This window comes from Diadema antillarum, unplaced genomic scaffold (genome assembly GCF_040938485.1).
Source record: "Diadema antillarum isolate AM-2024a unplaced genomic scaffold, OU_Dant_1.0 scf00000075, whole genome shotgun sequence".
NCBI classification, from domain to species: domain Eukaryota; kingdom Metazoa; phylum Echinodermata; class Echinoidea; order Diadematoida; family Diadematidae; genus Diadema; species Diadema antillarum.
Window position 1 is genome coordinate 488,293 of NW_027270964.1, and position 14,033 is coordinate 502,325.

Below are 14,033 nucleotides of genomic sequence, written 5' to 3' on the forward strand. Positions count from 1 at the left end.
TCCATCAGCCTTCTCCATCTTCCAGTAGATTCTGACACACATTTGTGGTGGCAGTCACACTTGTGTTGTTGTTGTTTTTTATGTCTTAGAGTGTTTGTGTGTAGTTTTGCCTTATTTCACCCCCAAAATGAAATAATACCGGGGTACTAAGTTCTGGAATTGAAGTCATCGTACTATCTCTGCTTCATTTTTTTTTTTTTTTGTCTGTCCTCCACAAGCCTCATCCTCTCTCAGTGCAGTGCAAGAACGTTAAGGGACGAGGATTAGAGCTTTATTGCAGAGCATTATTGTCATAGTGAATATGATCGATTGTGAGTTCACTCGTCGTGACCAATGTGGTGATTGACATTTTAGTGTCATTTCATCGGTAAGAAAGTAAAAGGTACACTGTATTGAAGATTGCCATTATGTTGAAGTCCTGTGTGTACCCTCTCCCTCCACCACCCCCCCCCCCCAAAAAAAAAGAAAGCGACTTTTCAGATCCCTCCCGAATGTAGCCTCATCTCATCCATTAACGCCATTCCCTGACCCCTCGCCACGACTGCAGAACCTGCCCACCCCCCTGGGAGAAAATAGGATGTTCTGGTATAATGGCATCTGGCAGCTATGCAGTAGAAGGGCAGTGACAGATTTTGGCCCCAGTCAAGTTTATTTGCACAAGGGGTGCCAAGCCAGATTCTCACCCAGTGACCGCACAAGGAGCTCAGGAGCAGGAGTAGGAGCCCCAAGATTTGTGCTCCATTCCCAGCAGGGAGGAAAATAACATTGAAGGACTGGGGGGGGGGGGGGGGGGAGGAAATATTAGTACAAATGGTCCTCTGTGATGCTGTATGCAGTGACAGTGGTTAAAATTGGATGTCAAAAGATTGGAAAGAATTGACCAGTGAGAACTTGAATGCAAATTTTCATCTGCATGGACTACAGTTGTATATTAGCAAAGACTGGAGCTGCGTTTATCAACTCTCTCATGTTTGAAATGCATTTCAATACTCATTATCAAAAGCATGTGCAAACGCCTTTTGGATCTGATTTTCGATTTGTTGTGTTTATCAGCTCTGTCATGGATTGATGTGGAGGCCTTTGGCTTTTCACTGTGCAGCTCCATTGTGCAGTTTGACCAGAGGAGCAAAGACATGTAGGCCGTAGTTGGTAGTGGTTGGTGGTGGTAGTTCCAAGCTAGAAACACATTTCAAAATGACTGAATTGCATTTATCAACTCTCCACAAATGAGTTTTTGGCTGAAACATTTTTTAGATCATTTTCCGGCATTTCAGAAATGCATTTCTGACTCCATAATCAAAACAGCTTTGCGTATAGGCTATCAACTGTCCAAAACTCCCTGAAAGTTGTTTGAAAACCCTGATTCTGCATCAGAAGTGAATTGATAAATGCACCCCTTGTAGGCGTAGCTTGTACACTTTACCAATTAAATGCACCCCTTGTAGGCGTAGCTTGTACACTTTACCAATGTCATCCACTTGGATGTGTAAGCACAAGGTTGCATACAGTAGGTTACTTGTCTACTCCTCCCCTTGCCTATGTTGAAGCAAGGAGCTTCAAACACCGAAGCTCCTTGGTAGAAGTGAGGACTAGGACAGGGAGATGGTAGTGATTGCTAGGAAATGTTAGGAGAGGCTTTTTCCTCTTTATGGATGGAAACAACGAAGAAAGAGCATTAAAACTGTTATATTCCAGATGGGGAGAGAGTAGTAATGTTAGTCTGATTACATAACCGTGAGTTACACAGGGTCAAGTGTTGACCTCTTACAATCCCAGTGCTCTACCAGGTTGAGGAATCAGAAGTTAGCATCTCTCCCTCTCCCTCTCTTTCCCCACTATCTTCCTTTGCTGTCACATACATGTAGTTGTCATGCATTCAGCCTTGTCTGAAGAATTCAGTTCTGAACAAATTTTTATGCCATTTATAATTACATCATTAGTCACAGTGTGATCAGCTTTATGAATCCTGGGGTCTGTGGCAGGAAGAAAAAAGGAGATTTTATCACGTGGATGAATAACATGTTTCACATTGGACGAGGTCAATGTACCATTACTTGTTTAGTAGTTGTCATTTTTTTTTTTGTGGAGGAAATTTATATATATATGGAGGAGAGACTAGAAGTCGAGACTAGATATTTGGAGTGTGCTGCTGTCCAGGAGGTCACTTCATAGATTTGATACAAAAACAACAGTTCTTGTTTAGCAGCTAGACTTCATTTTCACAACCATGCTGATTGTGGGTTTTTTATTTCCTCCCCCCTAAGAGCGCTCTTCAAGGCCAGATAGATACTAGATAGGTGCCTTCATTTCCTCTCTGTCCATTCTCCCTCTTTATTCCTTTCTTTCTCTTTCCATCTTCTTCCGTTTGCTCCTTCTTTCCTTCTATTCTTCTTCCTTTCCATCCTTCACCATCCTCTCTTCTTCTTTCTTCCTCTCTTCCTCCTCTCTCTCTTTCTATCTTCTTTTCTCATGACCTGTCTCACTCCTTCCTCCCTTTTCTCTTCCTTCTTGTTTCTTCTTCCCTTAATCTTCCCTCTTTCTTCCTCCCTTCCTCCTCCGTCTTTCTATCCTCTTCCCTTCAGCCTTTCCTCTCTCCTCCTTCCATTCTTCCCTGTCTATTCTTTTGAAAATATCATGCTGAGAAAACATCTTGCTTCAGAGTAGTTAGTTAACTTTATGCAATTAAATACATTGTAGTTCTATGTCATTAAAGGACAAGTTCACCTTCATAAACATAAGGATTGAGAAACTGCCACAATATTAGTAGAACACATCAGTGAAAGTTTGAGGAAAATTGGACAATCGATGCAAAAGTTATGAATTTTTTAAATTTTTGTGTTGGAACCGCTGGATGAGGAGACTACGACAACTTGTGAGTCATATGCGTACAACAGTATAAAGAAAATGTAAAAGAAAATTCAACATATTTTCACTTTTTTCGCATAATAAAAGAGCACTTGACTTGCCTCTTTCTAAAGGCAGGGGGAATAATATTACCCATAACATGTGTCGGTAAGGAGTCAGGGGAATGTGTACTTTTTTCAAAAGATGGAATTTTGTGAAATTCTCTTTATATTTTCCTTATATTGTTGTACGCATGTGACATCTAAGTTATTCATACACAGCAGTAGTCTTCTCATCCAGCGGGTACTGCACAAAATCTTCAAAAATTCATAACTTTTGAACGGATCGTCTGATTTTCCTCAAACTTTCAATGATGTGTTCTACTAATATTGCTACATTTTCTCAATCCTTATGTTTATGAAGGTGAACTTGTCCTTTAACTTGTAGGCCTATGTGCAACAGAATAAGCAGGACTGCACACTAACCCATTTTTTGCTACTGGTCCGACTCAGACCCGTCTGTCTGACCAGAAGGTACCCAGTTTTTCCATTTTTTTGCTGGTCCATTCCTGAAAAAGTATTTAAAGGACAAGTCCACCTTCATATACATGTGGATTGAGTGAATGCAGCAATATCAGTAGAACACCCAGTGAAAGTTTGGGGAAAATCAGACAATCCGTTCAAAAGTTATGAATTTTTAAAGTATCTGCGTAGTCACTGCTGGATGAGAAGACTACTATAGTGTATGATGTCATATGCGTACAACCATATAAAGAAAATAAAAAGAGAATTTCACAAAACTTTTCTTTTTGAATTAAGTGAACATTTCTTCGACTTGTTACTGACATATATGTTAAGGGTAATGTTACCCCCCCTGCCTTCTGAAAGAGAGAAGTCAAGTGTTCTTTTGTTATGCGAGAAAAGTGAGAATATGTTGAATTTTCTTTATTCTTTCTTTATATCGTTGTACTCATGTGACATCACAAGCTATAGTAGTCTTCTCATCCAGCCTTGAGTGAGCAGAGACTTCAAAAATTCATAACTTTTGAACTTATTGTCCGATTTTCCTCAAACTCTCAATGATGTGCTCTACTGATATTGCTGCATTCACTCAACCCACATGTCTATGAAGGTGAACTTGTCCTTTAAACTGGGCTGACAGTGATTTTTGCTGGTCAGAGACCGTTGGACCAGTGCCAGTGTGCAGCGTTGGAATAATTGTGACATCCTGTCTTTTAAATATTTTTCAAATTGTTTTATTATATTGCTTAAACTTCTTTATAGTTTTGACGTAATTCCTCTGTAAGCTCGTTAATGATGCAACAAGTTATCATATGAAATTATTGTTTTTGTTTGTTTTGTTTTGTGTGTTTTTTGTCTCTTGTTTAGTTCTGTAATTTCTTGTATTATGTTGTAATTGTTGAAGCACTTTGAATTTGTTTTGAAAAGGCACTATGAAAATTGTTTGTTTGTTTGTTATTATTAATCTTTGATTTAATTTTGTTAAGGCTATAAGATAGAAATCAGAAGTGATGTCTGACTTCCATGTACATACTGTTCAAGTTCGAGCTAAACGCATTTCACAACGACTTTGTGTTTATCAACTTTACAGAAACACGTTTCTGGCCCAAGCACGTTTGCAATTGCACTTTTCTGATGTTTCAGAAATATGTTTCTAGCCCCATAATCAAAACAGCTTTACATTTTAATCAACTGCCCAAACTCCCTGAATGTTGTTTGGAAACCTCAATTTTGTGCCAAAAAAAGTGAGTTGGTAAATGCACCCAATACCTCCCACAGATGGCCTCATTCATGTAAATAACTGTAGGCCCATATGGTGTGGCTGGTATAAGAGGTTGGAGACCTAATCCCATTATCCACGTAGACAATGAACTGGTTTGTCCTCGTCTGTATTACTGTACCTGTTGGTTCCATCACAGTGATTCAGATGAACTTCAGATGATAATGAAGCCATGGTCACTCGGGTTTGACCGACCAAGGAGTTTATCCCTTGGACCTTGGTTTGACCCACACAATGGTATGACATCATAGCCCATAGCTATGCAGAGAGACCACCTACCTACATGTACAGTGTTGTCTGACCGATAGAATTCCATGGGCCATCTTGGCGGGCATGAATACATATCTTTTGCACTCTTTGGGTGTGTTTATCTAATGCGAGAGTGAAAATCGCATTTCAAAACACATTTCAAATGATAAACGAATATGATTTAAAGCATGATTCTCGGGATGCCGTGTTTATCTAACAATTGTATAATCGCAATTCAAGTGTTGTCACTGCACAGATGCTTTGCCGCCGTTCCGAGAAGTAAAGGTCAATTGTGTATTACCAAGCATGCCTCATCATTCACACACAAATGATAGGTAGAAAATACAACCGGAAACAGCTGGGAGTTGACCATGAGATATAAACGCGTTTCAAAATGGCAATGCGTTTATCTACTCTCAGAAAGGCGATCATGGTCTCAAACGGGTTCCAAAATGCCCTTTGAATGGTGTTTCAAATTTGGCATTTCTAAACACATGTGAAAACACGGTTGCGTTTATCTATCGCCCGAAAATGCTTCAAAAGTGTTCATGATTGTGATTCTGCCTTGGAAAATTTTTTAGATAAACCCACCCTTTGTTCTCCCCTGATGTCTCTAGCAGAGCTGCCTAGTCTTCGTAATTTTGCAGACCATATAGAGCTCCTGTAGAATAGGGTATAATGCAATATAGTGCATTATATTGTGTATTCTTTTCATTTTAGTTGCCATTTGTGGTGTTGTATTAAAACAAGCTGGACGTTTCTGTCATTTCATGTTGTTGTGACTTGAAGAAGTCTGACTTAACTTGGGAAGAACTGACTGTGTTTGTCCTTTGGGACCTTTGGCAATCAAGTCAAGAATTCCCACCGAGCATCTGATTGCCAAGACGAGCGGCATTTGACAGATAGGTGATGTCGAGAGACAAGAATTGTGTCATACGCCAGGATGTCCCGTGAAAGTTTTGATGGCTACACCGCTAGCAAAGGCAAACTGTGTGGAGAATGCACTGTGTTTGAATAAGTTTCACAGAACCCAATGAATGAGTGGGGGGCTCCAGTCACCATTTTCTTGTTCTCGTCTTTGAGAAAGAAAGTGAAAAAGAAAAGTTTTCCTCTTCCATTGCTGCCCCTTTCTTCCCCTGCCCTGTTTAATAGCACCAGGCTCCACTCTTCGCCCCCGTCCCCAATTCCATAGCGCCCATTGATTCGGCCAATAGAGGATTTCCCGTATTGAGCTGCGGAGCCGATTCAAAAGGTTTCCTGGGAGCCTCCGAGTGACAATGGCTACCTCCGACTCGGGCTCCGTTTGTGCATCCCTCTTTTTAATTGAGGCTGTAATTATTGGATCGCAGGGCCCGGCTCGTTCTAGACTTCTCCCTCTCTCCCTCTCTCGCCCTCCCTTTCTCTCCCTCTCTGTCTCTCTGTCCTGTTGTATTTACTAGCCCATTATTCTCCCGTTCTCCCCGCTCCCTCTTGAAAAGGGGGGCACCGAAAAAGAGAATTTACGGGGTGGGGGTAATTACGACCTGGGGAGCGCCCACATTCACATGGGTGGTCCCCTCAGCTTTCCCCTTTCACCAAGGTGTGAAGATAGAATGGGAAGACCTCTTCTACGCTCCACATACTCGACAACGGAAAAATACTCCCCGCACTCTTTATCCGTATAAAAATGGCATTTAGCCCAGTTCATTTTTGTGTCATCTCTGCCATTTAAAAGTCACATCAATAAAAGGTCTGCGGTGGTGATGCCTTCAGATTGTTGACTGTAGACCTTCGTTGCATAAGTTGAATCTGCAATTACCCAGCAAGAATTATCTGTGTTGTGGAAAATTTGAGTGAGAATGCATAGTGTGTGCATTTTACCATGTTGACAATAGTTAACACATGCTGAGTAGTATGTAATACGAAATATATAGGCCTACCCTATGCAAGTTGGCATCCTGTGAACTTGCTGTGTGAAGAATTCATCATTGCGTAGGAATGTGTGGGGAAGTGGTTGCATTGATAATTCTACTCAAAACTTGCAAAGATTTCGACAAACAGAAGAGTGATCTATATACCCTTTTTCGTGAGGAATTACAGTAGCTTATTTTTTGTGTGTGTAAAGCAGAGGGAAAACAAATTTAACTGCAGCTGGACATTTGTGTTTGAGTGTGATAGTGTTAGTGTTTGTGTCAAGGTCAGTGTAAAGTGTTTGTGAGTATGAAGAAAATGTATGTTTTGGCATGATATATTTTGTACACTTATATTCTTTGTTGAAAATGAATTAATGATATGAACAGATTATTTGAGAATATTGCCATAGACAGGGCTCGACACTAACGGTGGTCCGGGGCTACCAAAAACGCACATCGGGCCACCAAAATTTCAGAAATGAAGAATTTGGTAGCCTGATCGGGCCACCAAAAAAGGTCGGATGTTTGCCTTTGGGCCACCAAAAATCAAAGTTAGTGTGGAGCCCTGCCATAGAGAACACAGGGTCCTGAGTAAACCACATGAATTCTGAACTAAATCAGTCATTTATCAATCTTTTATTACTTTCATGATTGATATCATCATGGCAATATTATATTTGCTGTAAGACAAACATATAGTGTCTCCAATTTTCTGATAAATGCGTGTAATGAATATTTGCACTAGATGTAAATGATGCCTATGTCTTTTATTGCAGTACCACCTATATGTTTGTGCCTCTAAGATTTTCAGGATTACAAAGACTGATCAGAATGATCTTATAATTTGCTTTCCTAATTGTTTTATAGGAATGTGTTTCCAAGTCATAAAATTCTTTTCCCTCAATCTCCTTGTTTGTTGCCTTTTTTTTTGGTAATGTCTTACATTTTTTGATATTTTCTTTTTCTTGTTACAGTGGGTGGCAGGTTGGAGAAAGAGTTGGAGTACACAGAGGCCACACTAGGGTCAGGCTGGGGTGCAACAAGTCAAATAATAGTGCAAACACCAAAGAAACAAGGGGAGAATATTCTCACCCAAACAGCGCTGCTGCAGCACGTGCGGTCGGCGGTATTAGCAACTCAAGTAGAGGTGGACATGTACGGAGTGTGAGTATCCTACACGTCGTCTATCTTTTGACAGGGCCGTATGGCAACTCATATTCTCGCATGTTTACCCATTCAAACATGAGAATTGGCAGGTTTTGTATCACATTGTGAAAGTAGATTCACTTTGATGTACACATAATATTCAAGCAGTTTGAATTTTTGAACTGCCCATAATATGTAAGCAGTTACAGAAAGATGATATTGTGAACCTCACCGTGTTAAATGTGGCGAGTTAAACTGTGTGGTGAAAAATTTATTTATTCATACACACTGTTTGAGGCAAATTATCATAACTTAAGGTTTTTAAGATAAAGATCAAGGTGGACAGATCTTTGGGAATGATGATGATCATGATGGTTACAAGATTTCTTTTGTGCATGTGTCCACACACAAGAATTCTTTTTTTTTTTGTTGCATCACATTGAAGAAATCAACATTTACAGATGAGCTGTATCAGGTGTGAGTGAATGGGCTCCAATTGAGTTGAACTTGTATCACATAGCATTCTGTGTAATCCCTTTCAAAGGGCCATTGTTGTCTGTAAACAGTGCTTACTTGTGCAGTACTTCTGTTGTGAACACAAGACAATACAGAATTTCCAAGACTGCCTTGTTTTATGTAGGGCCTAGGCCTACTGTTGTTGCATGTCTGATTTTGGTGAAGCTGCTTTTGTTGACTGCATGATCAGCTTTAAAAATGCGGAATTTTTAGTTTTGATAAGTCTGTTTTTTGGAGTCAGGCTTCATGAGGTTAAGATTTCATTTGATTAAGCAATGTCAGTGCAAAGTTCTACTGTTCTGTTTGTTTGACTGCTTTTCGAAAGCAAACTTTAATGTTGCATAGCAATTTACTTTCAATCATTTAGTGTGTGTGACAGAAAATGGGGGAAAAAAACCTCCGCAGACGTATTCAAACTATCTTAAGTATATTTACACAGCATATATGTACATGAATGTGAGAACCTTGTGGGACCATTGCTATTCATCCTTCTCCATTCATACCACATGACTTACCAAATAAGACAGGAATTTCCTCTGACTTTTACAAGAGTCAAGGTTTTAAACCCCTACAAAAAAGAGCCCCCCCCCCCCCATCCCATCTCCCTCCTTTTCACCCCCCAAAGACAACAAGAGGAATTTTTCCCCTCTCAGAATTTTCATTTTGTGAAGATCAGGTAGCTAGGGAAAAAGGAGAGAGAGAGAGAGAGAGCGAGGGAAGAAAGAGTAACCAATGCAAGAGGCATCGCCCGAAAATTGCCACCCAAAGTCCCAAGCAAAACATTTGTTTGACCTCTGCCTCCATTGGGCTTGTTACCCAGAGGTCAGGGGTCGGGGAGTTAAAGATCATATTCATAGCTATGACAGATGATATAAGCCTCTCTGCATTTTTAGGCATTTCTTACCTGTCTCTTTCCCGTTGTTCTTTTTTTTTGTCCTCTCCCCGAGTCCAACCTCTCTTTTCTTTTTCTCCTCATCCATTTTATCACATTTGAAAATGACAGTGATTTCGGAATGTTTTTCCCTGTATCTCTGTCAAGTATGGTGGGACCTCTCCTTTTGCTCATCCTAATCATTGTACAATCTCTTGTGATTATGATTTTTATCATTTTATTTCAAACAATTTTCATTTTTTGGTGGTAACCATTTATGAATTGGTGCCATTTCAGGTATTGTGAGAAATGTTCACCTATTCTTGTTTTATTTGGCTGATAATCTATCTCAGTGTTGTAGCATTTAATGACAGAGCAGCAAAACCTCACAGATTGTTATTAATGAATTTTAAGCATCTTGTAATTTCTTTCCATGAGTTTTGACCAACTATTGATTTTACATGTTTTTATTTTTGCACTAGATCCATGTCTTGCAATATGTGTAAAAATTTCCACACCACAAAATTTCCACTTTTACTGCATTTTTTTTTTGGGGGGGGGGGGGGTGATTATAGGGGATATAAAGGGTTGGTGCTTTGGTTTTTTTTTTATTATTTCTATGCTACTTTTGTTTTAAAGTGGAATATGACTTGTGCTGACCCAGTTTTAGGAGGAGAAGTAGGCAGGGGACCCAGTGAAATGTGTCAAGAGGCCTTAGTGAGGGGGTGAGGGATGGGACTACTAGCTGGTGGTGGTGGTGTCTCAGGCTTGGATGAGGGAGGAGGAGGAGGGTATACTGGGGTCACTCCTTCCCCTGCAGTGGGGCAGGGCGTCTTGGTGCAGTAACTCAATTACTGCCGCTGGAATTCTGCAAGTGCAACCTGGAATTCTGTTCAGTGTCCCTCTCTCCTCGTCCATGCATCTTCTTCTTCTGTATGAATGAAGAGTTTCACCACTTATAGATGAGCTCATTAATCATCACATTATGAAATACACTTTTAACTCATTTCTCATTTTGTTCTCTTAATTCATTTCATTCCTATATATGTAATTTATTGTCATTATTACTATTATTGTTCATCCATGGAATTCTGCAAAATACCACAGTTTTTTTTTACTGTCAAAGTGAATGCACCTAATCTTGTTCTATGGAACAAATATATATGCAAAAATGTGTTGATACCCTCTAACATGTTGTTGAAAGAATTTTTCAAATGTATAATACATGTCTCATTTGTCAACTGATGTAGATTATTATTCTCCCTTGACTCTCCAAATTTCTTTTTCATTTTCTGCAGTACGTGGAGCTTCAAAGACTTATGTTACATAACAGAATATCCTAGCTTTGAAGATCTATTAATAGATAGTGTGAGTATTACTTGATGTACCTGAATCAATTTCATCTCATTAATGTCTGTGATACAATGTGAAATGATATGATTGTGTGGTAGCATAGCCAAGACAAAGAAAAAAAGTTATGTAATTTCTCATGAAACAGTCTAAACACTTCTAATGACAAGCTATGTCAGTGATAATTTTGTGAACATAGAATTGTGCTGCACTCATTGATGTAGTTATTGTCACTGCACTTTATGCAAAATCAATGAATTGTTTGGCATAATTCTAACAAAAGAGAGGTAGTAATTGTATAACCAAATTGTTTCATTAATTGCAAATCAATTAACATATTTTACAGACTTATTTTGTGAGGGGGGGGGGGATTTGTATGCAAACAGATCTGTAAGTGAACCACAATTGTAAGAGAATAAAATTTCTTGTCTACACTGTAGAGCCTATATGATTATGAACTAAGTTCTGAACCGCTGTAATGATTAATTATGCAAGTTCTCTATCAGTATACTGTAAAACCAGAATTTTTTTTTAGTGCATGACATTTTTGTGAATTTTGCAAAGAGCCAAGATTTACTAAATTAAATTGCACAAGAAAGTTCTTTTCTATGATATTATGCCCTGAATGCCAGTGGCAATTTGCAAAAATTTTATGCTGCAAATATTTCTGGTTTTACAGTAATACTATACCCTAGGCTATGATGCAAAATGAAATGGTAGCAAGAGTATTGAAGTATTTGGGACCTTATGTAGAAGTGCTTGAGACTTGGAAAATATTGATCACCATCAGAGTCAGTAATATTCTCCTCTATTCCTTCATGTTTTGATCTAGTTCTAATAATTCTGACTTGTCTTTTCTTCCTGCAGATTATAGAGAACATTATTCCTTGTACAATAATCACGCCACTGGACTGCTTCTGGGAAGGAGCCAAGCTTCTAGGGCCAGAGAGTCCCATTCACATACCGTGAGTACCATTGAAGTCTTATGTTTAGCATGTGAAAGACCCCCGTGTGAGGTATACAGGTGTTAGCCCTTATACTTGGGAAGCGTTCGTTCTTGGTTTCCAGTTATACGTGAAAATGAAGTGAATTTATTGCATTCCATGATGACATAACCTATGGCAGTTTAATTGCTTCTCATGCTTATGAGCAGCATTTTGTGTCACTTTATTAAAACATTCAAAGACAAATGCTTTGTCCTGAATTAATTCAAAAATAATAAAAAATTTAGATTTTCAACTGCGCATGCTACAGGACTACAAAGAAATTGTGAAGTAAACTTTCATCTGTGCCACTTTGATGTCAGTTAAAAGTTTCAGGAGAATTTTTTTTTTTCAAGATGGAAAGCTTTCTATAAACGGCTAGCGCTTGTAATGATCCTCATGTTACTTTTATTCTCTTATCTATACTGTTGCAGCATCGATTGTGTGCATGTATAATATGGAAAGTAGCTGAAAAGTTTTTGGAAGGATGTGGAAGAGATTGCTAAAGTAATTATGGAGTGGCAAACATGAGGAGAGTGAGGGAAACACTGAAAAGCAAATCTGTGTTGGTTTAAACTTTTTTGGGGGGGTAAATTATCAGGGTTAGCATTGGGGTCAAAGGTCAAGCAACTCTAGGGATGGTAAGAACAGGGCCAGTAAATATCAAGAGATTGCATCAAGTAAGCTTCTCATAAGATGATGATTTATAGCACTAGAGATGCTGTCAGGTTGTTCCTTTTTTGTTGTGTGTATATAAAGTGTGTGTATGCATGGGTCCTGGTACAATTCCTGTCGTACACTACATAGGATCCTATAGATTGGGACTGAGGAGAGATTTCTCCCGGTTTAGTATCCCACTTTATGAGGTAATGTGCACTACATATTTCAGGATCGCGGTTTTCGTTCTCTCACGAATGTCTCTGTGAGCAGATGGCTGCGTGGGTTTGTGTTGGCGACTGTTGCCGTGCTGTGAGGAAGATTTATTGCCAATGTGACTCCATACATCTCTTTTGGCCTTAATTTGTTACATACACTGTACTGCAATATTTCATCTTCAGTGTTCTTTGTTTGTTTGTTTTTTTATTGGTTTTTAGATAGCAAAATCTCAGAGATTGTCTGGACAGGTTTTGTTGATCATTTTTAGTTTTGGGAGAAAAATTATCAGTCATGTGGCAAAGGTCTTGTGTCTACTGCTCTGGAATGATATATTCATTACTGTAAGAGTTGAAATTTTTGCCACGTTGAAATTTCACACATTTTACATGAAACCAGTGTGAAAATAAAAGCATGCAAATCTTTCATTTGTTAAATGTAACATAATTTTATGTTTTTGATTCAGTGAAAGTGAAAAACATAAAATTTATCATACCGGAAGAGAGCGAAAAATTACTCGCACAAAAATGTCTGCTTTTACAGTAGTTGAATAGTACATATACACCATCGTAGAACCTCAACCACATAATGTCATTGGAAGCAATCACTTTTGATTAATGTACAAAGCTTGTAGTAAACTAATTAATTCTATTGTTTTTTGTTTTAATTGCAAATAGTAGGCCTATGTATATGTTTGTGTGTTGAAGAATGAAAGTAGTGTAAACAAATCCTTGGGTTTGCGCTCTGTTTTCCTATTTTCTATGTGCCTTGGAGACTGCTCCCTTACCAGGTCATCAAATTGGAAAGGCAGAGAAAATGACCACTGGCCTCATGCAGTGAATATGTGTCTGACACTGATGGGGCAGAACAAGTGGTCTCTACTCCATCCTGCTACCCCACCCCCACTTTTCTCTCTGCTCTCTCTTTCTCTCTTCTGCTCAGTACCTCTGACACTTTGTCTCGCCTTCCCAAACTCCATGCTTGTTCCCCGTTTGTAAGACCAAAGAGCTAGTAGCTCTTTGATAGACCATGGGTAGGGTCCATGGTCAGACATTTTTGGCAGAGAGGAAGGATAGAGACCAGACCAAGGTGGTGGTAGACGATGGTGAAATGTTGCTTAACCCCAGGAGGTGGGGGGGGGGGGGGAAACCAGTGGTTAAGTACAGAGAGAAGAATTGAGTGATGATTATACATGTGACATACATCGGTGCTTATCATCTACCTCAATGAAGTGCAATTTGTCAATCAATTAGCCTTACATGTGACATGTTGAGTAAAATGTACTCTTTCCATATGTGGTTGAACAGTGATAATGTGAGATGATATGACAGTATTAGTGATGTGAATTTTGGCAGCCCTGCCCTTGGTATATCCAAACTTTTTCCCCCTTCCCCTTTTTATGCCTCCGCCACGAAGTGGTGCCGGAGGCATTATGTTTTCAGGTTGTCCGTCCTTCCGTCCGTCCGTAATGAATTTTGTAGACAGCGTAACTAAAAAAGCTTTAGAGGT

General features: G+C 39.2%; 1 protein-coding gene across 1 annotated transcript in view; it reads left to right on the top strand.

Moving 5' to 3' along the window:
- LOC139717437 (protein patched homolog 1-like) overlaps positions 1–14,033 on the top strand; it is a 76,574-nt gene that overhangs the window by 19,592 nt on the left and 42,949 nt on the right. Inside the window, exons 4-6 of the mRNA XM_071628934.1 lie at positions 7,760–7,949; positions 10,617–10,686; positions 11,536–11,633. Of these exons, the coding sequence (XP_071485035.1) occupies positions 7,760–7,949; positions 10,617–10,686; positions 11,536–11,633 (358 nt within the window). The remainder of the gene's footprint in view (positions 1–7,759; positions 7,950–10,616; positions 10,687–11,535; positions 11,634–14,033) is intronic.